The sequence below is a fragment of the Drosophila montana genome, unplaced genomic scaffold (genome assembly GCF_035044405.1).
Source record: "Drosophila montana isolate Dmon_TW-CO22-7 unplaced genomic scaffold, ASM3504440v1 contig_3218_1, whole genome shotgun sequence".
Taxonomy (NCBI): domain Eukaryota; kingdom Metazoa; phylum Arthropoda; class Insecta; order Diptera; family Drosophilidae; genus Drosophila; species Drosophila montana.
This window is the reverse complement of record NW_026998098.1, coordinates 836,104-861,054: the sequence shown is the minus strand read 5'-3', so window position 1 is coordinate 861,054 and position 24,951 is coordinate 836,104. Positions and strand designations below refer to the sequence as shown.

At 41.3% G+C, this 24,951-nt stretch overlaps 9 protein-coding genes across 15 annotated transcripts in view; 6 read left to right on the top strand and 3 right to left on the bottom strand.

Annotated features, from left to right (window-relative positions):
* The first annotated feature begins 198 nt into the window (after nucleotides 1-198).
* On the top strand, nucleotides 199-2,750 carry LOC135433743 (polycystin-2-like protein 1). Its single transcript, XM_064689976.1, has one exon. The coding sequence runs from the start codon at nucleotides 381-383 to the stop codon at nucleotides 2,646-2,648; it is 2,268 nt and encodes a 755-aa protein (XP_064546046.1). The 5' UTR covers nucleotides 199-380; the 3' UTR covers nucleotides 2,649-2,750.
* Nucleotides 2,751-4,563: 1,813 nt separating this feature from the next.
* On the top strand, nucleotides 4,564-7,913 carry ms(3)76Ba (male sterile (3) 76Ba). The gene is made up of 2 exons (XM_064689975.1): nucleotides 4,564-5,449; nucleotides 5,525-7,913. Exons 1-2 carry the CDS (start codon nucleotides 5,094-5,096, stop codon nucleotides 7,755-7,757), a joined length of 2,589 nt encoding a protein of 862 aa, XP_064546045.1. The 5' UTR covers nucleotides 4,564-5,093; the 3' UTR covers nucleotides 7,758-7,913.
* A 2,998-nt stretch (nucleotides 7,914-10,911) lies between these two features.
* Nucleotides 10,912-12,220, bottom strand: LOC135433731 (uncharacterized). 2 transcript variants are annotated; one of them, XM_064689960.1, is made up of 3 exons: nucleotides 11,965-12,220; nucleotides 11,435-11,768; nucleotides 10,912-11,281 (listed from the first exon to the last, which is right to left on the bottom strand). In XM_064689960.1, exons 2-3 carry the CDS (start codon nucleotides 11,595-11,597, stop codon nucleotides 10,995-10,997), a joined length of 450 nt encoding a protein of 149 aa, XP_064546030.1. In that variant the 5' UTR covers nucleotides 11,598-11,768; nucleotides 11,965-12,220; the 3' UTR covers nucleotides 10,912-10,994. The 2 variants fall into 2 exon arrangements, with proteins under 2 accessions (XP_064546030.1, XP_064546029.1); XM_064689959.1 differs by lacking the exon at nucleotides 11,965-12,220 and having other exon boundaries at nucleotides 11,435-11,869.
* Nucleotides 12,221-12,693: 473 nt separating this feature from the next.
* Nucleotides 12,694-13,089, bottom strand: LOC135433607 (cuticle protein 16.5-like). Its single transcript, XM_064689759.1, has 2 exons — nucleotides 13,078-13,089; nucleotides 12,694-13,014 (listed from the first exon to the last, which is right to left on the bottom strand). Exons 1-2 carry the CDS (start codon nucleotides 13,087-13,089, stop codon nucleotides 12,694-12,696), a joined length of 333 nt encoding a protein of 110 aa, XP_064545829.1.
* LOC135433733 (cyclin-dependent kinase inhibitor 1C-like) lies at nucleotides 13,077-13,926 on the top strand. Its single transcript, XM_064689962.1, has 3 exons — nucleotides 13,077-13,176; nucleotides 13,238-13,459; nucleotides 13,525-13,926. The coding sequence occupies exons 2-3, from the start codon at nucleotides 13,448-13,450 to the stop codon at nucleotides 13,888-13,890; spliced, it is 378 nt and encodes a 125-aa protein (XP_064546032.1). The 5' UTR covers nucleotides 13,077-13,176; nucleotides 13,238-13,447; the 3' UTR covers nucleotides 13,891-13,926.
* On the top strand, nucleotides 13,925-16,536 carry LOC135433732 (uncharacterized). Of its 3 annotated transcripts, none has more exons than XM_064689961.1 (3): nucleotides 13,925-14,061; nucleotides 15,041-15,337; nucleotides 16,271-16,536. In XM_064689961.1, the coding sequence occupies exons 1-3, from the start codon at nucleotides 14,032-14,034 to the stop codon at nucleotides 16,322-16,324; spliced, it is 381 nt and encodes a 126-aa protein (XP_064546031.1). In that variant the 5' UTR covers nucleotides 13,925-14,031; the 3' UTR covers nucleotides 16,325-16,536. The 3 variants fall into 3 exon arrangements, 1 of the variants encoding a protein (XP_064546031.1); XR_010437132.1 differs by lacking the exons at nucleotides 13,925-14,061; nucleotides 16,271-16,536 and adding exons at nucleotides 14,571-14,728; nucleotides 14,891-14,973 and having other exon boundaries at nucleotides 15,041-15,332; XR_010437131.1 differs by lacking the exons at nucleotides 13,925-14,061; nucleotides 16,271-16,536 and adding exons at nucleotides 14,571-14,728; nucleotides 14,815-14,973 and having other exon boundaries at nucleotides 15,041-15,332.
* Nucleotides 16,537-17,189: 653 nt separating this feature from the next.
* Nucleotides 17,190-18,105, bottom strand: LOC135433730 (calphotin-like). Of its 2 annotated transcripts, XM_064689958.1 has the most exons (3): nucleotides 17,994-18,105; nucleotides 17,776-17,854; nucleotides 17,190-17,707 (listed from the first exon to the last, which is right to left on the bottom strand). In XM_064689958.1, the coding sequence occupies exons 2-3, from the start codon at nucleotides 17,785-17,787 to the stop codon at nucleotides 17,231-17,233; spliced, it is 489 nt and encodes a 162-aa protein (XP_064546028.1). In that variant the 5' UTR covers nucleotides 17,788-17,854; nucleotides 17,994-18,105; the 3' UTR covers nucleotides 17,190-17,230. The 2 variants fall into 2 exon arrangements, with proteins under 2 accessions (XP_064546028.1, XP_064546027.1); XM_064689957.1 differs by lacking the exon at nucleotides 17,994-18,105 and having other exon boundaries at nucleotides 17,776-17,977.
* A 291-nt stretch (nucleotides 18,106-18,396) lies between these two features.
* Nucleotides 18,397-24,951, top strand: part of LOC135433727 (uncharacterized) — a 127,710-nt gene continuing 121,155 nt past the window's right edge. For 2 of the 3 annotated variants that reach the window (XM_064689938.1, XM_064689940.1), the window contains exon 1: nucleotides 18,397-18,907. The gene's annotated coding sequence lies outside the window, so the exon portion shown is untranslated. The remainder of the gene's footprint in view (nucleotides 18,908-24,951) is intronic. The other variant, XM_064689939.1, reaches the window with a different exon arrangement.
* LOC135433729 (cyclin-dependent kinase inhibitor 1C-like) lies at nucleotides 19,659-20,702 on the top strand. The gene is made up of 2 exons (XM_064689954.1): nucleotides 19,659-20,088; nucleotides 20,154-20,702. Exons 1-2 carry the CDS (start codon nucleotides 20,077-20,079, stop codon nucleotides 20,631-20,633), a joined length of 492 nt encoding a protein of 163 aa, XP_064546024.1. The 5' UTR covers nucleotides 19,659-20,076; the 3' UTR covers nucleotides 20,634-20,702.

The following is a 24,951-nucleotide window of genomic DNA, read 5'->3' as shown; positions in this document are numbered from 1 at the left end:
TATATGATATATTATTGTAATCCATTTATTTCAAAAATTCGCTTTAATATTTTCTGTGGTTAACTTGACTTGTTGTAGTCATTAAATCAACCGATTAGCATCTTGTTTCACAGATGTTCCCGTTTCGTTTAATCGAGTTTAAGCTATATTTCATTCTCAATTTTACAAAACGGAACACAGATGGCCTAGTTTAAGAACATTTTCGACTCGAAAACTCAAACTTACCCAAAAGTGTGTTTTCAAAATCATTTCAAAATACTTTCTGTTCGAGCAACATTAAGTTCATAAAATATAATCAATTTTTGAAAACTTCTAAAATCCATTTGCAAGTAAAAAACAAAAAAAAACGCGCATAGAGAGGCATCGATAAAGCTTAAATAATGAATCAAAGATCCATCAATTGTGCATTTTTTATGTTCACGGCAGCAATTATCTCGACATGCATGGGTCTAATGATTTATTTTTCGGGCTTTGAGCACGAGGCGCGCAACGCCAAAAACATTTTCATAGCAATCGTGATAGTACTATTTTTTCAGCTCCTAATTGCTGAGCCAATAAAACTTATGCTAATCGCACTTGATATGTCCATTTGGCCGCGCAGCATGCCCAAGTATCGCAAATATCAGGATGAGGAGGACAACAACGTTGAGGAATACAATCGATTGAATTTCCTTAAGCGACGCTTGAGGGCAATGAGAGTTCAGACCCTGATCACCGAGCGTTATCGCAATGAGACTCTGACCCAGGAGTACAGGATTATTGCACAAGATTTATTTCTTTATGGCAAATACTTTTTAATACTGATTGGCTTGGTGCTGGTTTCGCGGGACGATCTGATGTACTACAATACCCACCGATTGGAAAAGCTGTTGATGTACAATCATTCGAGTTATATTGGACTTAAAGAGGTTTATCATCTGAATCAGCTGTTCGATTTTGTGCAGTCATCGCTAATCGATGCTTTCAGCTACGATGCCAACGATACGGGAGTTAACTCCTGGGTGCACAGCACCCAAACTAAAATGGTGAGCGTGGTGCGACTACGTCAACTGCGCCTGGCCGAGGAACATATGGGCTGGAATGATCCCGAATTTACAGATCAACCATATATGCCCGATTGGCAATTGCCATACTATCACATGCTCTATGCCCAGAAATATTGGCGCATCTATGAGCCCTGGATACCCCTAGTCGAAAAAAACTTTGCTTCTCGGGTTCTGCTTAATTTTAATCATGTAGGTAAATTCCAGAACTATCCAGAGTTAAAAGGTTACGTCGCGCTGCTGGCACGCCAGAAGGCGAATAGCATGAAGATACTTGAATTTCTAACCGAAACCCATTGGCTAACGTACAACACATCGGCGGTATTCCTTGACTTTACGCTATATAATGTCGATTCAGATATGTTCAGCGTATGCACATTGCGCGTAGAGCAAACGCCCTTTGGTGGCATCATACCGGATGTTTACTGTGACAGCATTGAGCTGGTCGATGATGTCCTACAGACAGGCTATGTGACATTGTTCGTGCTGCTCATCTATGTGATAGTCCTTCTGCAGTTCATGCACGCATTCCTGGTGCAATTATGGTATCAGCCAGGCAGGTTGCGCAGCATGTGGAACAAATTGGATTTGATTATAATTGTTCTTAATGTCGCGATGATTGGTGTCGTCGTTACGCGTACAACAATCGTAGCCGCGATGCTAAAGAGATTGGAGGGTACCAATAAGCTAGATTTTCTAGACTTTCGGAAACCGGGTCGTCTGCTTGCCCTGGCCAATATATTAACCGGCTTTCTAATCTGCGCAACCACGCTGCGTTTGTGGAAGGTGATGCAGTTCGCCAAGGTATTTCAGATATTCACCAAAACTCTGTATCTGGCCTGGAAGGCATTGGCCATCACCGCCCTGGCCATTACCATCATTCTGATGGCATTTGGCATTGCGTTTGTCACTATCAATGGCAACAACAGTTCCCACTTTATTCGCCCAGTCACAAGTGTCGTCACGTCCATATGCTTCTCGTTCGGCTTTATGAGCGAGATCAAGCCAAACGATCTCTTTCATGGTGGTAAATATCTGGGCATTGCTATGTATGCTGCTTTGGGATTTGTGATTTCTGTGCTGCTGATCAACGTGTTTGTAACATTAATTCATGATTATTTTACCGCCGCCAAGTCCATTGGTGATGCAAAATTCCGGCGACAAATTACATTTTTGGAATTTCTACGTGTGGAGTTCTATAGTGTCCACCGGTTCTTTCATAACCTGCCATTTATTAAAAAGAAGTACAAACGCAATAATCGCACAGTGGCTGAGAATATTCAACGTATTTTGGCCGAGCGCGATAGGCAACATATCCTTAAGCAACGATCGACTAGGTCCATATTCAGTAGCGTAAAAACTGTCGAAGTTGAAAAGGACGAAGACACTCTGCAGGCTGAGTATCGCGAACGTATTGAGCATATATGCGCTATCTCAAAAATTCTAACCATCCAAATCGAAATTTTAGAGCGTGTTATATTCGATGAAGTTACGGATGATAAGAAGAGCAAGCAAAGGAGGCGTTCTCAAAGACCCCAAGAAAACGATCAACCTCCAGGCCCCCAGGACGACAAACCTTCCAATAAATATGATAGCTTCGTATAATCACTCGATCGCTTTGTGAGCACAAATAATTATGTATTTTATTATTCGTTTCCCATTTGTGTGTAAATACAAATACAGTTTCGAATTGCTTTATACCCTGAACCCATTGGAAATGGGTAAAAAGGTATATTATTTTTGTGCAAAGATGTGTGTAGATGTATGTAACGGGCAGGAAGTATCTTCGACCCAATAAAGTGTATATATTCTTGATCAGCATCAATAGCCGAGTCGATCTAGTACAGATCAAGTATCTTGAATTTTATTTTATTTGTTTCGTTCGTCTCCGACCCCATAAAGTAAATATAAATGATATAGCCATGTCCGTACGTCTGTTTTTATGCGAACTAGTCTCTCATGCTTAAAGCTATCGTCTTGAAACTTTGCATAGGTCCGTCATTCTGTTGCAGGCAGTACATATGTCGGAAAAGGAATCGGGTCGGAGCACTGGTAAGAAAAACTTGTTTGTTTAGCTGCCATAGCAAAGATCGGTGAAGTAGTAGGATCTTATAGGGAAAAGTATCCTGTTTTCATAGATATTTCAGCACTCTTAGCATTTAGGAACTGCATTATTCTTACATATGTATCTGCAAAAGGGAAATGTCTACAAGGGTATTAAATCTTTGGCGTGCCGAAGACATGTTCTATTTTTCTTTTTGGGATTTAAAAAAAAAATTAAAAATAATAATAATTCATAAACACAAGATTTAAATTAATAGGATGCAACGAATAAAAACTATTTTATTTTAGCTGTTTTTATTTTTCTTTTAATATTTTTCGTTTTCCATTAAATTTAATTTCTTTTCTTTATTTTTATCTTATTTTTTTTGCATTCACACAAATAAATAATTATGCGCAAACAGAGAAAACTTTGACTTGAAAAGGCTTTTAGGGCAATTTGGAGATGGCTTTGTTGGACTTGTTTGCAAAAACTTGAACGGAACCTGAGCCTGGCTGTGGGCCAAAACGAAATGACTTATAAGTAACGAAGCATTTCGGACATACTTGAAAGAGCATTCAGCTCTCACAATTGTTATAGGTTAGCAAATAAAAATTTAATACCTCATGCTTTTAGGCTGCTGCCGAAAACTATTTGAGTTGCCCAGTTTTCAGTTGCCAGTTGCCAGCTATGTGTAATCGGAGGCAGCAGTTATTGTTAGACCCACACTAAAAACTTTACAAACATTTTGATCAACAGCAAATGTAGCTAAACTAAACAATTGCGAGCGGCGCTAAACTTTTGCCAGTGCAGCCCCGCCCCTCCCCCCTTGCACTGATCCAGGGCCTGCCTCCTCTAAAGAAAGGAGACAGACTGTCTGCAACTATTCTTTTGGTGCATACTCGCATGTACATGCATAATGTGTGTACATGTGTGCATGTCACTTGGGGAAGTGTGTAAACTTTTATAATTATTAGCAACAAATGAGCAGTGACAGAGCACTTTTGCAGTAGCTGTAACTTTTGCCAGACAGATATTCTCTGCAGAGTCCCAAACAAACAAAAAAAAATCACAAATGATTCCTGGCCGCTCAGGCTCAATTTAAAAGTTTTAACTACCTGACTAGTCGTATGTGTGCACCTACGAGGCAGACACTAAGAAATAGTGTCCCAATCAAAAGCCCTTTAAACTTTTAAATGCCTTAAGTGGGGGGCGGGGCAAAAAACTTTCTAATTTCTGTCTGACTTCGGGCAGCTTTTAATGCTAACCTGTTTTTATTACAACATTAAAAACATGTTGTCGTACTTAAAGGTGTTAAAAGTAATTTATTCAAATTAAATTTTAAGATATATTAAAAGCATCAAAATTAACTAAGTTAAGTATTCGAAATGCTCAACTATGGAATACAGTATACAAATCTACATTTAGTTCATTTATCTTTTTTTGGTATAACGAATACAATTTTCAGACTTGTGAAAATGTAAATACCCGTGTGGTTGGCGGGCACTAGAATACCTCCACAGCATGTCACCGCTTGTCGTACGAGGCGACTAATAGAGACACTCTCCCCATGCCCCAAATCCAAGTCGGTCTGTTCTCAAATAGGATGCCTTGCTTTTTTTTTGAAAAGTTAATTTGATCTCTACGGTAAATCAAAATAAATTTGCCAGTCATAAACAACACTCTACCGATATCAGTGAGAAAATCTGTTGGAAAATCCATTGAATTCATTAAGATTGCCGAGCATTTAAATATGTTAAGTAATTTTCTGTTCACATTCACGTGCATTATGGGCGTTGAACATTTAAATATAAGAATACAGTCGGTTAGAAACTGAAGATGGGACAATATAATAACGTAATTGATAATATTCTTGCGAGTTTGTTACCCAACACTGTAGTTTATTATGCATTGGGCTGCTTTGCAACCGTTTTCAACACTCACAAATGTCAAATCATTTGAGAATCGTGCAAATTCGTTAATTTCCATTAACATTAGACGGAAACGTCATGTTTGGCAAATCGAAAAAAAAACATGAGTCCAAAGAACTCGCCCCCATCTATATTAATCTGAAAAACAATGATGTCCAACACTATTTGCCGAATGACGAAAATGTCAAGAAACATAAAAAATCAAAGCACAAGGAGCACCATAAGAAGCACGGCAAGAAGCACAAAAAAAAGCACAAGCATAAGCACTCCAAAAAGGAAAATCCACCAGTGCCAGTGCCAGTGGCCGAGCTAGTGCCAGTGCCAGAGTCATTGCCAGAGCCAGTGCCTGTAGCAGAGATAGTGCCAGACGTAGAACCAGCGCCAGAGCAGGCGCCAGTTCAAATCGAGGAGACACCATGCGAGCCCACAGTACAGTAAGCTCACGAGTTGAATCATCAAATCATTCCACACAGAAAAGCATTTAACTTAAAATTTGTTTGTATTGATAGGAGCTCAATGTGGTGGAACTATGACCAAACGCTGCTCTCTGGCTATAGCTTTGGCAATGCAGATCTCAATTTTAATCTGGGTGGTTGTGGGCCGATGCGCATTGACCAGCCAATTAGGCAATTTTCCACATTTATAATACCAAAGTTGAGGAACAAGCAACAGCAATGCAACAATTTAAATACCACCTCAGAAGTTTTTACAACCCAACATTCGCCGGCTAGAGATTTGGATTGGTTGCACGATCAGAACTTTAGGCCCATATCGCCCATCAAGAAAAGTGATATAGACCATTTGCCGACATCGGAGGATATTTGGCTTAGCTACGAGGCATCCAAACAGGGCGCAGAGCCTGAATGGCCCATTTGCTGCACCCAAAATGCATTAAGTCCCATTCTGGTGCCCAAAGAAGTGCCAGTTAAGTCAACGACGGTCGAAAGCACACCGCCAAGCCAGGTCAATGACCTGGATCAGATGATCGCTAGTCTCGCGGACTGGCAAACTAGCTGCGAGCAGGGAGAGGAGTTTGACCAACAAACGCAACAAGACGCAGCGAGCGTGTCCTATGTGGAATTGGATAGCTTAGATCTGAGCCTGGACGAGGAGCGCGGCCTGGTGGACTTTCTAAAGTCAAAACGACTTCATACGCCGCTAAGTGATATCAAAGCCTTTGAAATGTTGCTGAACATGGCCAGAAGTGAGGAAAATAGAAAAGCGCTGCAAGATTTGCTGCGGCCCAAAATGTTAGTGCAGATAAGACCAGGTAAGGGCATGCCTACGGCGCCTTCAAGGGAAGGGCAGGATACATCCATGGAGCTGGAGTTAGTTAAGGAAAGAACTGTGATAGAAACGACGCAGCAGCGAGCAGCTGAAAGGGTGGAGCTCTCAAATATGACACCACTTGTCATCAAAAATGAGGACATGCAGAAGGCTATAGACTCAATCATTGTCATAGATCAGCCGCAAGAGCAACAGCAACAGCAACAGCAAAAGCCAAAACTTGAAATCAACATGGATGAGCAGTCTGAGAACGAGAAGCAGCCCTTGACCCAAAGGGCTGATCAGCCATTAATAGTGAATGTGGAAAAACTGCCGCAGCTTGTTGCGACGCCAAAGCCGCAAGAGGACGCCGTGCAACAGTGGCTGCAGCAACTGGGCCAAGATCTGTCCCGCGTGGTACAAAGCCGACTCGACTCGCTGCCCATCAGAGTGCCAGAACGACTGCCGAATGCGGCACACATAGAGCCAGTCGATTTTGAAGCACAGATCAGTGAAAGTGCGCAAATGCCGCCCAAAACTAAAACGGCAACTGGTGAGGGGCTACGTCTCGAGTCGGAGCTAAAAATCACAGCTGGCATACCGCAGAGCCCGGGGCAATGGGAGAATAGCTACAAACGACGATTGGATGACTTTGATGACATCATTGATCAGAACATGACCGAGTTTCGGGATCCGCAGGGTAAACGCCTGCGCGGTAGCCGATGGCTAAATGATGCGGGCAAAAGGAACTTGGATAGTTTGAAGCGTGTCCTGGAAATGCCAGCGCTGCCAACGCATCTGGATCAGGGATTGCAGCAGTTGCGCATATTGCGGCCACCGACCAAACGCAAAATCGAACGCACCAAAATGCCAGTGGAAATGAAGCTGGTGCGAGCGTATAGCACGCTGGAAATGAACTGCAACTTGGACATGAATCAGCTGGCCCTGGAGCTGGACAATGCGGTATACAATAGCGATATACAGGTGCTGCAAATGAGTTACGATTTCGCCCAAATGGCTTGGATTTGGGATAATGGCAGCATACTGATCAGTAATGCGCGCAGCAAGGCCCTACTCGTCGATACCCAAAAGTGTATATTGGCCAAAATTCTGGGCGATGCCGCGACCGTTAACATGGCACAGCATAATGCATTGCACTCCCAAATGATACATATCGCCCAATTTCCATGGCACATTTGCATTGAGGAGTTCAGCCAAACGTATTCCCTGAGCTGCGATACAGTTCAGGATAGCCTGCGGTATGCCTACTATGTGAACAAAAATATACCCAGTGTCGCGGCCAAGGTCTATGAGTCCGGTGCGATCCATGTGTTCGCAATGACCGCTGTCCAGGCTGACAATATGCTCGAAAAGCTATTTCTGCTCACGGCCAATCATCGCAAGTCAAAGACAATAATTCCGCCCAAACAAAAGTCTGAATGCAATGGCACTTTTATACCATTGTTTCCCACTTGAGTAGCCACAAAAAAATGTGTATATATATATATTTACATTTTTTATTTAGCTTGCTGTCATGTCTACAACTGCAGTTTATTATACGTAGACTACCCAATAAACAAATCCTTTGAGAAAATATTACCCACGGTTCTCTTTGAACGTAGACCAAAGAGCAAACTTTGCCTGCAGAGAGATGGCGCTGACTGGAAAGTCTCGCAGAAAGCTTTAAATTCGCTCTCTTTGCGAGAGCGCAAGCTTTTGGCAGCTAAAAGGCAGCCCGCAGCGCTTTTTGGGCTAAACTTGTGTGTGCTGGCCATAAAATATGCCGTACTCTGACTCTGACTTCGGGATTTGCGGAGCGCAGGAATTTAATTCATAAGTTAAGTGGCGTGTCCTCGGCCGTATACAGCCAAGGTTAAGTGTGGCTGCAGTAGCAGTAACACGTCAGCGCCGAGTCCTGTCTCCCGAATCCGAATCCAGTCGCCCACCCGCTTCTGCTTAAGCGTGTGGGTGTTTCTATTACTGCCATATTCCCAGTTAAGGTTTTGCTGCTTGAGCACGAAGCCGCATCCCCCGAAAGCACAGGCCCTTCATCTCAGCAATTGCCTGGTAATATAATACATCGACCCATTGTCTGGCTTGGCCTGAACTTTGCTTTTTTGGCCATTGTCTTTGTACTTAAAAAAAAAGAAAAAAAAACGGTTTTTGATTGAATCTTTGCAGTGTGTAAGCGCGACAAACAAATTAAGCAAATGACACCATGGACAAAATAAATCACAACCAAAGCCCCAGCCCAACCCAACCAACAACGACAACAACAATCACATAATCAGAGCTTGTCACGCCCACAACAAATGCCGCCCCCGCCCACCATGATTTGCATAAAGAAATAACCCAAAATGCGGCTGGGTAAATTTTTAGGGCCTTGCTGACCTTTTGTATGCCAATTCAAATAGACGCATGCCTCGCCCCTCGCCCACACACACCCCCTCAACCTTTTTTATTTGCATGACACGTTTCAACCATCGAACGATCCACCCAAAAATGAAATTCCCAACACCTACCGATAAACAAAAAGCAATGCAGCAAATATTGAAGTAATCAAAAATGCAAATGTCACTACGTGAATTGTAAAATATCTGCGGTTTGTTTTTTTTGGAGAGGCCTTTGCCTGGGCTGACCAGGACTAGCAATAAATCTGCTTGCAATTGAAGAGCACATTAATTCTTCGTCCAGCTGCTTATCGCAAAAAGTTAATTGCTTTCCCGTGCTCTCTATTAATCATATTCCATAATTTGTTTAGCCTAATTAGCGACCGGCAGACAAACAGACGACTCCTTAACAAGGACGATAAGCTGGGCAAAGGTCAGAGTGCGCACAGTGCGACTGGGTCATTAGCAACGGCTCAAAGCACAACAAATTCGCAAGTAGGTCATTCAAATTAAATATATATTTTGTCCCTATGAATGAACACTCTCATTTTTTGCAATCTGTTTAATACCTCCCTTTATTTTATGAATATTTTAATTAGTCTTTAGTCTAGCATATAGAACACAGGTCAGAACAGAACTATTATAAAAGGACAGAAATATCAGAAGAAAACGTAAGGGGAAAAGTAAATTCAAACTACTTTTTTTATTTTCTTGGCGAAAGTGTGGTCCGACTAAGAATACTTTTCAAAACTATCTAGAAGCTGATAGTAAACAAATAAATACAAACACACAAATATAACAAAAGCAGCATTAAGAAAAAGTGTGCGTAAGTACAGTTGCCTGCAAAGCTAAGTAAAGTAAAGGCAAAGATTATGTTACGTGATTTCCAACACTACTAATTTTGTTATTTCCGGGGCATTTTGAACGGTAAAAACGATTCTTATCGATAAGCAACGATAGCACTAAGAATAAGAATATAGTATACTCGCATAATAGAGCTCGTTCACAATTAGAATTGCGGAGCGTCTATCAAAGTCTATTCCATAAGATTTTTCAGAGATATTTCTATGCCCCTAATTGAATTATCAAATCAAATAAGGAAAACATCATATTCCTTTATAGGCCAGGTTGTGAACAAGTCTGCAGCAAACTCAATTAAAGCTTATATAAATAGAAATTACTTTACTTACTAAGCTAGTTTTCAGTTTTCAGTTCACAGCTCTCAGCGTTCTATTGATAAAGATATATATATTCATATTCCAAATTATCCGCTTACACCTCTTTTTTCAACTTTTCGCACGAGAAAAAGACACAAAATTAGAACAAATGTTCAGATTTAACAATTTTTTTAAAATATAAACGTGTAATGAAAAGAAAAACTCATATAAATACATGTACGTACTTCTACTTTTTGACTAGGCCATGTCCTGAGCCTGCAATTGCAGTCCTTTTCTGCAGTCGCTATTCGGAGTTTCACAGAGTCGGGTGCGAGATTTTTTAATGCAAAATTCGTGTAGTGTTGCGAGCTATGACGTGGGGAAGGGGTTAGGGGGTGTCGAGGTTAGCACTGGGTCGTAGCTCTGTTTTTGCCGGTTAACAAAGGCCATGTACCGTTGCTTGTTTTTGCCATTAACAGCAATTACAAATGGCAAACAAAAACGCAAAATGGGCGGCCAGCGCGTTGCCTGGGCAAGGGCAAACTTTTAATTATTTAGAGGAGAACGCGAAAGTCGCACAGGTTTTCACACAATTCCGGTTGCAGTTGCCCGTTTGCCTGGATGAAGGGGTCCGTGCGGGTCTTAACCGAAAAGGTAAATTCAATTACGCTGTTGCTGTCATTGTTGTTCGGTTTTTGTAATTACAAACAACTTTGCAACTAATCAAATTAGCAGGCGCCTGGCAAGCAAATCCTGTTGCCAAGAGCCTAAATAAATTCAGTGCCGAAAAATATTGCCACATATGGCAAGGATTTTGCCGCTTTTCCTTTTGCAGGCACACGCCTGCAAAGAATTTTATCGTTTATCGGCAAGCGTGAGCCCAAAAACGGCTTTTCAAATTGTGCATCTGTGCATGAAATGCGCCATGAAAGCATTTCAGATAAATACGCGGAAACTAACAAATAGCCATGTGGAAAAGCCAGACGAAAGGATAAGAAACCCCAAGTCAGCGTATGTGTCTGTGTCTGTGTGTGTGTGTGAGTGTGCTACGCTAAGTAAACTCTTTTTAAGCATTTAGGCAGTTTAAGGGATAATCGGTTTTTATTTAGCCTAAAATCGAGCCCAACTTGAGGATAAGACCCATCATGTGGCAGCAACAGCAGTAGCTAGCGTGGTGCAGCTCCATAGGGAAGTGAAGCAGGCAAGGGATCTGCAGCATACTTGGCAACAGCATGAGCGGCGACTGGAGCAGCAGCGATCACTGGAGCAGTAGCAATGCCATTGACGTTATGGGAAAGCACTTGACTGCTCGCTGCAGTCACATAGGGTGCTAGAGCGGCAACTACTGCAGCTAGAGGAGCAGTCACAATTGGAGCAGTATAAGTAAGCTGCTCGCCAAGAACACGCAGAGCCGGGCAGCAGCACAGGCGACGATGCCAAAGATGACAACGGTCTATGAATAAAAATAATGGAAATTAAATTCATACAAATTTAAATAAAGGTAATTATGCCTTGAATCACAGCTGGATGATGGGACATAATTACGGATATTCAAATACGTTTCGGAAAGGAAGTTCCTCTGATTCAAGTACATTCATTTACAGACCATTGTTATCCTCGCAATTATCGCCTGTGCTTCTGCCAAGCTGGGTCTCCTTCTGAGCGGGCAGGTGGCTTATAGTGCGCCAGTTGTGGCTGCTGCTCCAACTGCAGTAGTTGCAGCTCCAGCTCCTTACGTGACTGCTACCAGCAGCCAGGTGTTTTCCCATAATCTCAATAGCATCGCCGCTGCTCCAGTGATAGCAGCTGCTCCAGTTGCTGCTCCAGCCATCGCCAAGTATGCTGCTGCTCCATTGGCTGCTCCCCTGGCTGCTCCCCTGGCTTACAGGTCTTCCTTGGCCTACTGCACGCCATCGATATGCGCCTGGCTTAGTTCTGTTCTATAAATTTCGCATTTGTATTTTAATAACAATTCTTACTAATTTGCTAAATGCAAATAAATTGGGGTTATCTCAATTTAAAATAATGAAAGTAAAGTTCAAATCGCCATTGGGTGTAATCAAAATCCTAAATACATACATAGGTTATTTTTGAAAATATTCAGCTGTCAAATTATGTAACTGTCGGCCAACTTACCTTTGTTCCGTAGTTGAAATAACCTTTAAACGTGGTCAGACGAGATTTGGGGTTTGCCTTGCTCTTAATATTTGGCTCTTTGATCACAATAATCAATTATATCACACAGATTAAGGCCTTTTAATTTATTTGTTATCTTTAAGTTCGCGCAAAAAAAATTATGAAACATGAAGATCTGCTGAAAAGGTCTTAAGTTGGCCAGAGCCAACAGAAAAATGAACGAGTTTCGGTCCATTTCCTGCTGTTATAATGAAAACTTTTCGCACTTCCAGAGCATTGCCAGATATAAAAATGTTACTTTGACAGCGCCAGGGTTGACACTTTTTCAGCCCAATGGTAACTCTTATTGAGTTTAAGTTTATTCTCTCAATTTATTTGTTTCAGTTAGCTGAACAACTTTCTCCAGCTCATAACAAAATTAAATTTTTTTTAATTATATATATGTATATAAGTTGCTTGAATATTTAATATAGTACTTTACTGTGAATCACAATTACCACGCTTGAAAGTTCAGTAAACTGCGTCGACCCTGCTGAACCAGCCCTCAAGACATTGGCACACATAAAAATTACAATGAAAAAAAATTGGACACAAACCATTTAGTCTACGTTGTGGACAGTTATTTTCGCCTGCGTACGTGATTTCAATCCCAAATTAATTAAAGGTGCGTAAGCTAGGCTTACAATTCAATCAATAAAAACAAATACTTATTAAGCGGCTAAGATTTTATTAGAAAAGAACTGGAGCGAATCGAGGTGAGCTGTAGGCAAAGGGAGTGCTGTAGGCCAGAGGCGCAGCCAAGGGAGTAGCTGCATACCTGGCGACGACTGGAGCAGCGATTGGTGCAGCCGCAAGCACTGGAGCAGCGGCAATGCCATTGTAGTTGCGGGCAAACACCTGGCTACTGCTGGCAGTCACGTAAGGAGCTGCTGCTGCAACTACTGCAGTTGGAGCAGCAGCCACAACTGGCGCACTATAAGCCAACTGCTCGCCCAGGAGAAGACCAGGCTTGGCAGAAGCACAGGCGATGATTGCGAGGATAACAATGGTCTGTAAATAAATGCCGTCAGACATGCACTTCTTTTCTCAGGGAACTTTTCCTCTGAAACTTACGTATTTGAACATGTTGAAGATTTGTGGGCTGCAAACTGTCTGATGTCCAACCTAAATGGGCAGTCCGTATTTATACCCCAAAATAGTCTTCATCCAGTTGTGAGTCATGTGGTTCATTGAAATGCGAAGTCAGTTTCTGAACACAGTTAACATTTTGTAGCTATAATCACTGCGCATGGCTCGTTTTGTTATGTTTCCCGCTGTTTAATGTATAACGCGTCGTGGGGTCCACAAATTTGAAAAGCGAGTTCAATTTCTCAGTCCTCTTTTGGTATAAATACCACAGCCAAAACAATGAAATGGCATCAAAAGAGTTTAAGCTTTCAAGCTGCAAATATTAACCCTAAGAACTAAACTAAAACTTAGCAACATGTTCAAATTCGTAAGTTAAATAGTTCTTTTATTTATTTTTGCCTTGCCCTTATCCTAATTAACTCATGTCCACAGACCGTTGTCATCTTTGCCATCATCGCCTGCGCCGCAGCCAAGCCTGGACTTCTTGGCGAGCAGTTCGCTTATACTGCTCCAATTGTGGCTGCTGCTCCAGGTGCAGTTGTCGCAGCTCCTGCCCCATATGTGACTGCTACCAGCAGTCAGGTGTTTGCTCGTAACTATAATGGGATCGCCACTGCTCCATTGGTTGCTGCTGCTCCCGTCGCTGCTCCAGTGGTGGCCAAGTATGTCAGTGCGCCTTTGGCTGCACCAGTTGCTGCTCCATTCATCGCCAGATACGCGGCTGCTCCCTTTGCCGCTCCTCTCGCGTATAGCGCTCCACTGAACTATGCTGCTGCGCCAGCACCTCTATTGTTTTAATCCAAGCAACTGTGATCATTAAAAACTTTAACTAAACGAACCAGCTATAAATTTGTATCATAAACTATTTGGATTACGCCGCTTCAAAGTTTGCCTAGATCGACTTCGACTCCTGGCGTGCCAAACTTCCTTGAATCTTCAATGGAGCTTTTCAGTTTGTCACAAATCGAAGTAAGTAAATTGGTTGGCTATTATAATGGGCAATGAATTTGGTTAAGTGCTAATCCAAAGGTAGAAATTCCGGCTGAATGTGTTTTCAGTTCAATTAGGATTTGCAGCCTTGACTTGACTATCTTTTGTTATTTTTTTCTACAAACAAGTAAATGCATGCTAAAATTAGCATGGTCATCTTGTCTTTCTTTTTCTTAAAGTGTGTCAAAAAATAATTATTAAAATCTAATCATAGTAACATAATTAAAGTTATTAAGTAGAATATTTAACAATCTCTGTTTAGTAGAAAGGGGCAGCTCTGTTGAATATAATTTTCACATCTGGCAACGCTTTTTACGAAGTGCTAGAAAAATCCAAATAAATTAAGAAATTGGCAGTACTTTCACAATTGAGAAAATGCATTGTTATTGGCCACATTTTCAATTTCAGTTCTCATATCGAAATACAACTTTGTTTCGATTTCTACAGAGAAGTTTCTTCGATTAAATCATCGTAGCTAACCGTTGTTTGCAACTGTCTTGTACAAGTCTTATAGAGAAAAAAAAACGATCTAAAACTATAAATATAATTTACAAATTTCTTTGGCCTTGCTGTGCACATTGCTTTAGCTTCACGTGGTTTTACGATCTAGACTTAGTTTCAAAGTTCATTCAACTGCAAAACCTTGGTAAGATGGCCGCCGCAACCTTGACACAGTTGCATAGTTACATATTTTAAGCAACAAAAAATAAAAACTTAAAACAAACTATTTAGCTCCATTTACCGTTTACCGCTGTTGACAATAATTTTACGCTGCCTACGTGAGCTCCATTCAAATACCCAATTGAAGTTTGTTCGCGGCCTTTGATTTTGCTTTGTGGCTATAAATTGATTTGAGATGCCCTGCATAGCTACCGATTCCCACATAAAACAGTAATTTATTTAATTATTTAAATTTTTATTTTATATTTTTAATTCAAACGCGATATTCTTACAACAGCACAGGCGAAGCAGCGGCTGCGTAAGTCAGCGGCGAGCTGTAGGCGAAAGGAGCTGCGAGCGGAGCGGCGGCATACTTGGCGAAGACTGGAGCAGCAGCAATCACTGGTGCAGTGGCGATGCCATTGTAGTTGCGGGCAAACACCTGGCTGCTGGTAGCAGTCACATAAGGAGCTGGAGCTGCAACCACTGCAGCAGGAGCAGCAGCTACAATTGGAGCGCTATAAGCCAACTGCTCGCCCAGGAGAAAACCCGGCTTGGCAGAAGCACAGGCGATGATTGCGAGGATAACAATGGTCTGTAAATAAATTCAGTTGAATCAGAGCTGGAGTTTCGCAGGGAACTTCCTTCGGAAACTTACGTATTTGAACATGTTGAAGATTTGTGGACTGTTTTGCTCGTTGGGTAAGCTGCAAACTGTGTGATGTCCAACCTAAATGGGCAGTCCGTATTTATAACCCAAAATAGTCTTCATCCAGTTGTGAGTCATGTGGTTCATTGAAATGCGAAGTCAGTTTGTGAAGACAGTTAACATTTTGTTGTTTCCCGTTGTTTAATGTATAACGTGTCGTGGGGCCCACAAATTTTAAAAGTGCATAAGGTCAATTTCGTAGTCCTCTTTGAGTAGGAATCGCACAGCAAAAATTATTTAATGGCACACTCTAGATTGGATATTCAGGCTGTAGACATATTTGCATGGCTGCAAACTCAATAAGATATTGTGGTTGATCGTTTAACGAACCTTGCTTTCCATATTCACAAACTCCATAGTTTAACAATTGCATTTCCGGGTTTGAACTCACTCACAGCCTTCCAAACAGTATCAGTTTTCATGGTTTGATTCACGAACCATTCTTTTCAAGGTTCGGTTCACGAAGCTTGATTTCCACATCCACAAACCCAAGTCTCTAGAATTTAAACAACTTTTGAGATAACATCTAGTTTGTAATATTTACTTATTTTCATTAATTTTTAAAATTTTGTTTTATTGAAATTAGTTAATTTTTATAGTTTTGTCAAAGCTCAAATATGGTGCTAGTGTAAAAAAATTAAAAACAAATCCGATTTAAGATTCGGTTCATGGTGCAGTTCCGGGTTTGAACCGCCTTGCAGCCTTTCGAGCATGTACAATTTGCAGAACTCAATCTTAATAAGAGTGTTAAAATGCGTATTTTGATTAGTTCTTTCAATGCTCTGATAATCGTATACTAATTAATATTTATCCACAGACCGTTGTCATCTTTGCCATCTTCGTCTGTGCTGCAGCTGGGACTGGTCTTTTTGAGGGGCAGTTAACTTATACTGCTCCAACTGTGGCTGCTACTCCGGATGCAGCTGTCGTAACTCCTGCCCCATGTGCGACTGCAACCGGTAGCCAGCTGTTTGCTTGTGACTATAATGTCATCGCTCCTGAACCAGTGGTTGCTGCTGCTCCTGGGATTCAGTTCTGGTTTTGGAATATGGAGAAAAAATAATATAAATATGAAAATCATTAAAGGAACTTAGGCCTTACTTATCTCTGGGTGCCCTCTGGTTGAGCTAATTGGACTTAAGGTTCGGATATAAACAAAAGCTCGGCAACGGCAACGACCGGGGCCCAATTGCTGTGCAAGTCACGTAGGTCGCGTTAAAATTATTGTCAATCGCCGGCAGCTAATGTTGTTTTTGTTGCACGACGCGTGACATTAAAGTGTCCAAAGCCAGCTTTGAGTTTGTTTTGGAAAAAACTGGTATTTATGTCAAGGTCATAGGGAAATGCACAGCTAAAAACGGTGAGGCACTTAATATATAATTTAACAAGAGGTATACGATAACATAACTGAGGTACCAAGGGTTAAACACCTTTGCAGTTATATTATTTGGATGGTTTTTAGTTGCCATGCGAGGTATCTAAAATTAAATAGAATGATGAAATATATAATTAAGATTACCTTTCTATTAGGTAAATCTAACGATACACCATTCTAATTAGAATCTATAAGTGTATAAATTTGAAATAATCTATCATTCAGATATGCCTAACAATATTTGGAAAATTGTGCTTTCTAGTGATTGAGAGTAGCTAATCCTTCTAGCCAATCGGGCCTTAAAGTTATACAGATTTCTAGTTTCTTTAAAACATGTGCTTTTTTTTTTTAAATTTAGTCAAGTACTTTTTAAATTTATTCATAGGATCACAGTGTCTTCTTATTTAAATGAAAAGTGGTGCAGGAGCCGCAGCGTAGCTCAGCGGTGCGTTGTAGGCAAACGGAGCTGCGTACCTGGCGAAGGCTGGGGAAGCCAGAGGAGCAGCAATTGGCGCTGCTAAAGGAGCAGCCGCGTACTTGGCAATAAGCGGCGCAGCCAGGGGATGAGCAAAAGTCGGTGCCGCCAGAGGAGCAGCCGCGTACTTGGCAATGAGCGGCGCAGCCAGGGGATGAGCAAAAGTCGGTGCCGCCAGAGGAGCAGCAAATGGTGTCACAGCTCTGACGATTGGAGCGGCAACTGGAGCAGCTGCAATCACGGGCGCAGTAGCGATGCCATTAAAGTTCCTGGCTACCACTTGGCTGCTGGTGGCTGTTACCACAGGAGCGGGTGCAGCAATGATGGCAGCTGGAGCACCCAGCGGTGTGTGCAGTAGTCCTGGCTTAGCGGCGGCGCAGGCGACCAGGGCGCAGAGGACAACGGTCTGAACAGAAAAGAAGATGTGAGTACCAGGAGCAAGCGGTAGGGTGCAATAAAAAGGCGACAACTTACGTATTTGAACATGTTGAGGGATTTCTGATTGCTTTTTGGAGTTGCCACTTGAAGAGCGAAACTGTGTTTGATGACATGTCTTCGTTTTCGATTTATTTTTATAGCAAATCAAAACGCACGTGACGGACGCGCAATAGACAAACGACAATATAAGAAAATAAAAAAAAAGTCCAAATTAGCATGCAGGGCGCGCAGTCAAAGTAAACCAAAGCAGCTACCGTTGGCCTAACTGTATCTGTAGTAAGTGCGTTGATTAATATTACTTGTTTTTTTAATTTAAAGCTCAACAGGGTGCAAACACAATCTGGGTTAAAGGTTGCCAGCCCTTGCACATCTTAAGAAAAAGTGTCTCAGTATCTATCGAATAGATAGTATCGATAGAGCGATCGATAGAACCAGAAGCCTTGCAGGAGAAAGCTTTACAATTCATATATTGCTAGGCTTTAATCTTTTTACCTTATTACCTTTGCATTTACCTACTTTTGCCCTACTTTCTCATCTTCATGAGCTCAGGTTGCCATATGAAATTAATTTTTACTTAAAATAGTTTTAAAGCAATAAGACCTACCCCACTACCATCGCTAATATTTGGCTCTTTCTTTTCCTCTTCCTCCCTCATTCGTTGAAAATGCAATGTCGCGTGATGTTCAGTGCGTGTAATTAAATTATTTATTGCGTTTTAACAGAAGTTCGCTAAAGCTTAAAGTAAAACTCGTGTTGCAGCAGCCTTGACCTGAATTAAATGTATAAAATACGAATGAAATACTATTTGTGCCAATAAGCAAAAGTGTCCATTGTGTGGGCGCTCGATTGTCCATTCGCGCGTGTGTGTGTGTATGTGCGTGTGTTGGCTGACCCGTGTGTGAAAAATAATTTTTCGGCCGTCGTACGTGCTAAAAATGTTTTATTCGTCTATTTCTCTGAACTGATCGGAGCCCTACCAGGTCGATTCACTGCCTGGAGCGCAAGGAATTGTGTTTGTGTGAAATTGTATATGTAGTTGAAATATTGCTTTCACTACCTGCTACATAGATTGCAAATTACGCGTGGAATTCGAGAATTTCGCATGCAAAGGTTAAAGCCAGAAATTTGTTCATGGATATAATCAGGAATACAGAATGGTTTAAAGGCGGTAAGTTTATACATATATCATGCATAACATTAATTAATATTCGCATTTTATTTCATACGTAGTCATGGTAACATATGTATGTGTGTATGTTTGTATGTAGAATATAATATGACCTGCAAAAGAGTAGAGAAGTATTCTCCCTTTTAATTCTTTGCATTTAATACGTAAGCTCGCTTTGTGCATGTGAAACACCCACACTTGTCATTTTCCATTTACCACAGAATGCAAGAACAAAACACTGCAAAGCAACGGTGCGTTTAGTAAACGGTTTTGTTTTCGTCTTCTTTTTGATCGTCTGGCGATGCTTAGCTTAGAACGTCGTTTCATAGGAAATGATATGAAAAAAAAAATGTGACAAAAATTCGAACTGTTTTATTTCGCGTTCTCTTTTGTCGGTTGGCCGTCGGTTGCAGTGCTAAAAAAAACAACAACAATGCGTTTTGGCATTGATGTTATTTCTGTGCAGATGGTATTTCATGGTATTAAAATAAAAAGATTACACACAAGACTGTTAATCGGCTCGTGAGCCACGTAGATTGTGACGTCATTTCATTCTTCGTTAGTGAATATTTGTACTTATTTAAAACTCCAGAAGGGCTCGATCGATTTGAATGATTCTTTTTTTTTGTTTGTTCGTCTCGATACAGGCATACATTTGGCTACAATATACATATAATGTTGTTGCTATCTTCTTTAAATGTTATATTCTTATATTTCCTATTGGACTGTGGAATATCTGAAAACTGAACATTGACTATGATCCGTAAAAGTCAATTATAGGTACATTCAATAATTTCCAGATACATATTTATATACATTGTATGTGTTTGTCTATTGAAATTTCACATTTCGTGCACTTTGATTTTCATACAAATTTTGTATAATGAGCTGCGGCAATCGAAATTGGCTGCCCTTCGGGTTTTGTGGGCAGCTCCGGAGACCCTCAAAGACATTGCTGGAACCAAAAGCAACTCAACTACCAATTATAAAGCCGCCGCTTATAATGGCCAACGTGTTCTACGCAGGGCGCATTTTAAGTAGCTCCAGCGAGGCGTCGGCTTCTTGGGTATAAATATGCGCTGCATGGCCTCAGTTTGACATCAGTTAGCAATTCGCTTTCAAGCAGCTACCAGCAGCAAGTCATAAAACAAAAAAAATCAAAAATCAAGATGTTCAAATACGTTAGTAGCCTTTGGTAATTGGTGTATCAATGGGGACTAACTAATCCTTGTCCAAACTTTCACAGGCCGTTGTCATTTGCGCTTTGATTGCCTGCGTTGCCGGCAAGCCGGGATTTCTGCACGCACCGCTGGCTGCTCCAGCTGCCATCTTTGCTGCACCCGCTCCGGTGGTGACTGCTGCCAGTAGCCAGGTTGTGGCCAGAACATTCAATGGCATCGCAACTGCGCCCGTGATTGCTCCAGTTCCAGTCGCACCCGTTCCAGCACCAGTTATCAGGGCTGTGGCACCAGTTGCTGCTCCTCTGGCTGCTCCAGTTTTCAGACATGTGGCACCCGTTGCGGCACCTTTGGCCACTCCCTTCGCTGCACCCTTCATTAAAGCTGTTGGACCAGTCGCAGCTCCATTGGCTGCTGCACCCATTGCCCATCCCTATGCGGCTGCCTTTGCCCATCCCTATGCGACACCAGTCTTTGCTAAGTACTCTTCCCCGTTGGCTTATGGACCAGCTCCGTTGAGCTATGCCGCAGCTCCCGCATTGTGGTAAGAGCCAAAGCTCAGCAAGGATTAACAACGTGTGTGTTCAATGACTGATAGCCTTTAATAAAAATCGTTCAACTTGGTATATAAAGAAAAAGTGCTTCCATTGTTTGTCTAGACCGTAGTATTGGTCGGTTTCGTGCTCTAACGCTAGGTATAACAGTTTTCTTATGGATTTTGCAACACTACAAACTAATTGAAAGAGTCGCAGTGTTGCCATATTGATGTTGGGTGTGGCATATGTTAAACATATGTATGTCTAATTTGAACTCTCTTTGCATACAATGGGATGTTCGGCTGATTTAAAATTATCTATCCTCTGATTGGAATTTCATAATTCCAATAAGTATTTAAATGTTCGTATAAATTCGAAATACATTAGGTTTTATTTCAGGCTTAAGTAAAATATTCACTAGCTAATAACAACTTTATAAGAGTTAAATTTAGATATTTACTTCATATTTATCAACTTAAATATCAGCGTATTACAAAAAGAGAGCATTGCTACTATTTCAAAACAATTGCATGCCCTATTTTAAGCTTTAAATTTGTTTTCTTAATCATCTTAAAGACTCTGTAGAAGCCAAAAGTGGTTGGGGAGTCAATCGCCTTTATTCGGGTCATTTGTGTTTCATTGTGCTTCGTCCATCTAAAACGAATTATGGCACATGTACATGTGAGTGTTCTTGTGTGTGTGTGGGGTCAGATGCTGCACGAAACTGGACTGCACTGCCAGCTAGAGTTCAGGTTCAGGTCGTTTCTCATGCGCTTTTCATCCATATTTGCCATTCATTTGGCTTTGGCAAACAAAGGCGAAGAAAGCGTGCCCCCAACGACCAATAAATGTCCAAATAATTTCATTCGATTTCTTTTTTGTTTTCTCGTACGTGTGCAGGAAAATGAAACCTTAAAGTTTTGCTCGTTACAGGGACTGGGGTTGAAAACTAATAGAAAACTGAGTCAGGCTGTAATGCAAAGTAGAAAGCGAAAACTTAAACAGCAAAGATAAGCGGTACACATATGCCACGCCCACGTCTTTTCTATCCAGCCCGCAGTTGATTTTCAACAGCAGCGCAAACGCAGCAAAGTTTATCCTCAATTAAACTTTTTGTTGTTGCGTAAAATTGCGCAAGAGTTCGGGTTCAGTTTGTCTGTGCCCGGGTGTACACACAAGTACACACAAGTGTGTGGGTATGTGTGTGTGTGTGTGATAGGCCATAGGACAGACCCACATATATATATAGATCTTTTCATCCTATTCCAGCCTCATCTTCATTTGTTGGCTTAACTTTTAACTCCACTTGCCTTAATTTTCGCTCACTTTATTGTTGTTTTTGTTGCGCTCGGCACATTTTTGGTAATTTCCGCCCCTGGCAAGTACCGACACAAAAATTCTATGAAGTTCAGTTACCCCATCTGACAATCAACCCGCCTCATCCTTCGTCCGCCTATGTGGCATGTTGGTGGGCCGTTTTTGCCATAGAACATTTCATTAGCTTTCCTCACATGCGTTTTAATTTGTTGCATCATTGCGCTGTCGAGTTTTTCCTTTTGGTAATTGATTTCACATCCAAGTTCTTGTGCAAACTTTTAATGCGCATTTACGTGTAATTAGAAAGACTTTCAAAGGACACGAATTTTGGTTGGCACTGCTAATCAATTCTAAATTTTGTGGCAATTTATTTCATTTTAAAATTGTGTGTTCATTTTGTTTATTTTTCTGGAATTTTTGCATTTGTTTTTGTTGTATATTTTTATGCTATGATAATTTGTTTTGTTTACAATATGTAAATTAAAATAAATTACATAGGATATGGTAGAACTGTTTGAAAAAATAAGAGATTTTAACATCGTGGACACATTTCTCTAAATAAAAATATATATAAAAACAAATAACCATCTCACGTCACGATCGCATCAGTTTTTGAGTTGAAGATGTTTGCATTTGAAATTTCTCTTATGCAAACTGCACACATTTTCCTCAATTTTTCATGGCACTTCAAATGCTTAGATCATAATGAAAAAAAGTGAATATTTCCATACCAAACACTTTGGGTATAGACAAACGATTCAAAGCTCAAGATTTACCAGACAAGCGAACGGCAACTATGACAGCTTCGTTGCGGTTGTTTAGCGGCTTCCACACTCGATTTGGGGGGAGTCTTCTTTGAAAAGAGATGGAGAAAAATGCGGCACAGTGCTTTCAGCCTTTCAGCTACAACAACGCGAAAATCCAGAAGCCTTCTGGCTTTTGATATGACGACAACAAGCCATGCACGGCGCTTGGTACACCGACTACGTGATTTATTTGCCAGAGCAATTTACATGCCAGGGCATGGATGCGATGGAGATGACAACAACGTACACCTGTATGTGTGTGGTAGCATTGGTATTGGCTATATGTGTGCGCATGTGTGAGTGTTGCAACCACTTTGACATTTGGCACCCGCAGTCAAGGATTTCGCAGCGTGGAAAAAAGGGAAAAATTGAATGCGTGGATAGCGAAGAGCCGACAATTGGATGCGAAAACAAAAACCACATTGCTCCACAAAATGTCAAACGACAATGACAACGGCAACGACGACAGAAAACGCACAAAGCGCAATTTCAACTCCGACCGCCAGGTGGCGCTGCAAAACTTAATCACCTAATGCAAAGCGACGCGCGTTAAGCGTCTAAATAATGAGCAGCCGTCGAACAGAAAATGGCAAACGCTTTGCCAATTTGCATAGCCAGCTAAATGCAATTGACATGGAACAGACGCCCGTCGGGGTCGATTGGCAGCAGAGCGACAGGGCAGGGCAGGGTAGGGCTTAACTATCAGCCAGGCGGTATACGTACACATATTTTAGAAAAAAGACACGCCTTATTTAAATGAAACAAAGAAGTATTGGGCATGTCTGCATCGTTGCCTGTCAATTGACATAAGCTGGGAATTTGCACGCTAAGCCATTTCATTGGGGGATTGATTTTGCCTTAGCATATTACGCATACGCCGCATGTGTCAAAGGTGCCAAGAAATGTGCCAATTGCATTTGCGAATCTCTCAGAAATTTTCTTATTCACAGCCCAATACCAATCCCCACATTTGCTTTCGCCAGGCCAAGCGTCCACAAAACAAAAAAACGTAGAAAGTTTTTGTCGAAGTTTGTTTTGCCTGTGCTCTGCCAGGCTCTGAGGTCGAAGGGTTGCCTTCCACATGTGTGTGCTGCTATGTGTGGGTGTGTGTGCGCGCACATGTGGGTGTGCCTCTTATTTGCTGACACAGCTCCGATCCGCATTTAGTTACGAAAGCGAAAAATAATTAATTAAGAAGTGCAAATCATAGCAAAAATAATGCGGGCTGTCAAATTAAAACTAAAAGTAAACGCCAGCAACAGACGTCCGGAAATAACCAGACATCGCTTAAAGACACACAAAAGGCTTAAAGCACACACACGCGCACACACACACACATGCCAGCTGCTAAAAGGTGGCGGAAAATTCGAAACTCCCGCAAGGAAATTGCCAGAATTTCAACTTATATCCTGACATAGCAATTAGCACTTCCGTTTTGTACGAGTTTGTGTACTTTTGTAGAATTCTAAAATAAATGTGCGTCTTTTTTGTTCTTAAGTTATTCAAAATATTTGGTCTCCTTAAACATATGTATGCAATTAATTTTTTTACCGATTGGACATAAAAAAAAAAAAACAATATAATATAATAAATATAATTCAGTAGGGATTGTATATATGATATAGTATATTAAATGGTGAAAACCTAATCAATTTGTTAACCTCGATATCCCGAGCTTAAGTCACAAAAAAAGCTATCTTATCTCAGCCAATTAGTTATATTGCTCAATGTCAGAAGCGATACCAAGTACAATTATCCCTGCGATCCCCCTTAAGCGGCGGCTATTGCCCACTTTTTGGCATTTCTAAACTTCTAACCAAACAATTTACGGTCTGGCGACATACGCTAGGCCAAGAACTCTTTGAAAACTCTGCCATGTGCAATTGTAACTGCCAAGGCTATTTGAAAGCCTCGAACTCGAACTCGAACTCAGTTCAGCTTCTTGAGAGTTTGGGCCGAGCTTGGATTCACCTGCCGTGTCCTGCTGGCTCTGGTCGTCGACAGGCAAAACTCAAAACACCAGAGGGCTGTATATAAGCACAACTTGCCGTTGCTCTATCTGTCTGTGTATTTAAACTTTTGTAATAATCTACAGCAAATGCGCAGCGTCAGCGTCGGCGTCGGCGTCTTCACCTGAAACTACCGACTCCACAACAACCAAAGTTACGGGGCGCCATTTTGCTTTTACTATTTGTTTTTTGCGACTT

Coding starts and splice junctions, on each gene's coding strand:
- LOC135433743 (XM_064689976.1), top strand. CDS start 381: ATGAATCAAAGATCCATCAATTGTGCATTTTTTATGTTCACGGCAGCA.
- LOC135433731 (XM_064689960.1), bottom strand. CDS start 11,597: ATGGGAAAACACCTGGCTGCTGGTAGCAGTCACGTAAGGAGCTGGAGC. Junction 11,282..11,434: donor TAATTGCGAGGATAACAATG/GTCTGTAAATGA, acceptor TTTTATTCATAG/ACCGTTGTCATCTTTGGCAT.
- LOC135433732 (XM_064689961.1), top strand. CDS start 14,032: ATGGAGCTTTTCAGTTTGTCACAAATCGAA. Junction 14,062..15,040: donor TCAGTTTGTCACAAATCGAA/GTAAGTAAATTG, acceptor TTCTTACAACAG/CACAGGCGAAGCAGCGGCTG. Junction 15,338..16,270: donor ATTGCGAGGATAACAATGGT/CTGTAAATAAAT, acceptor TTATCCACAGAC/CGTTGTCATCTTTGCCATCT.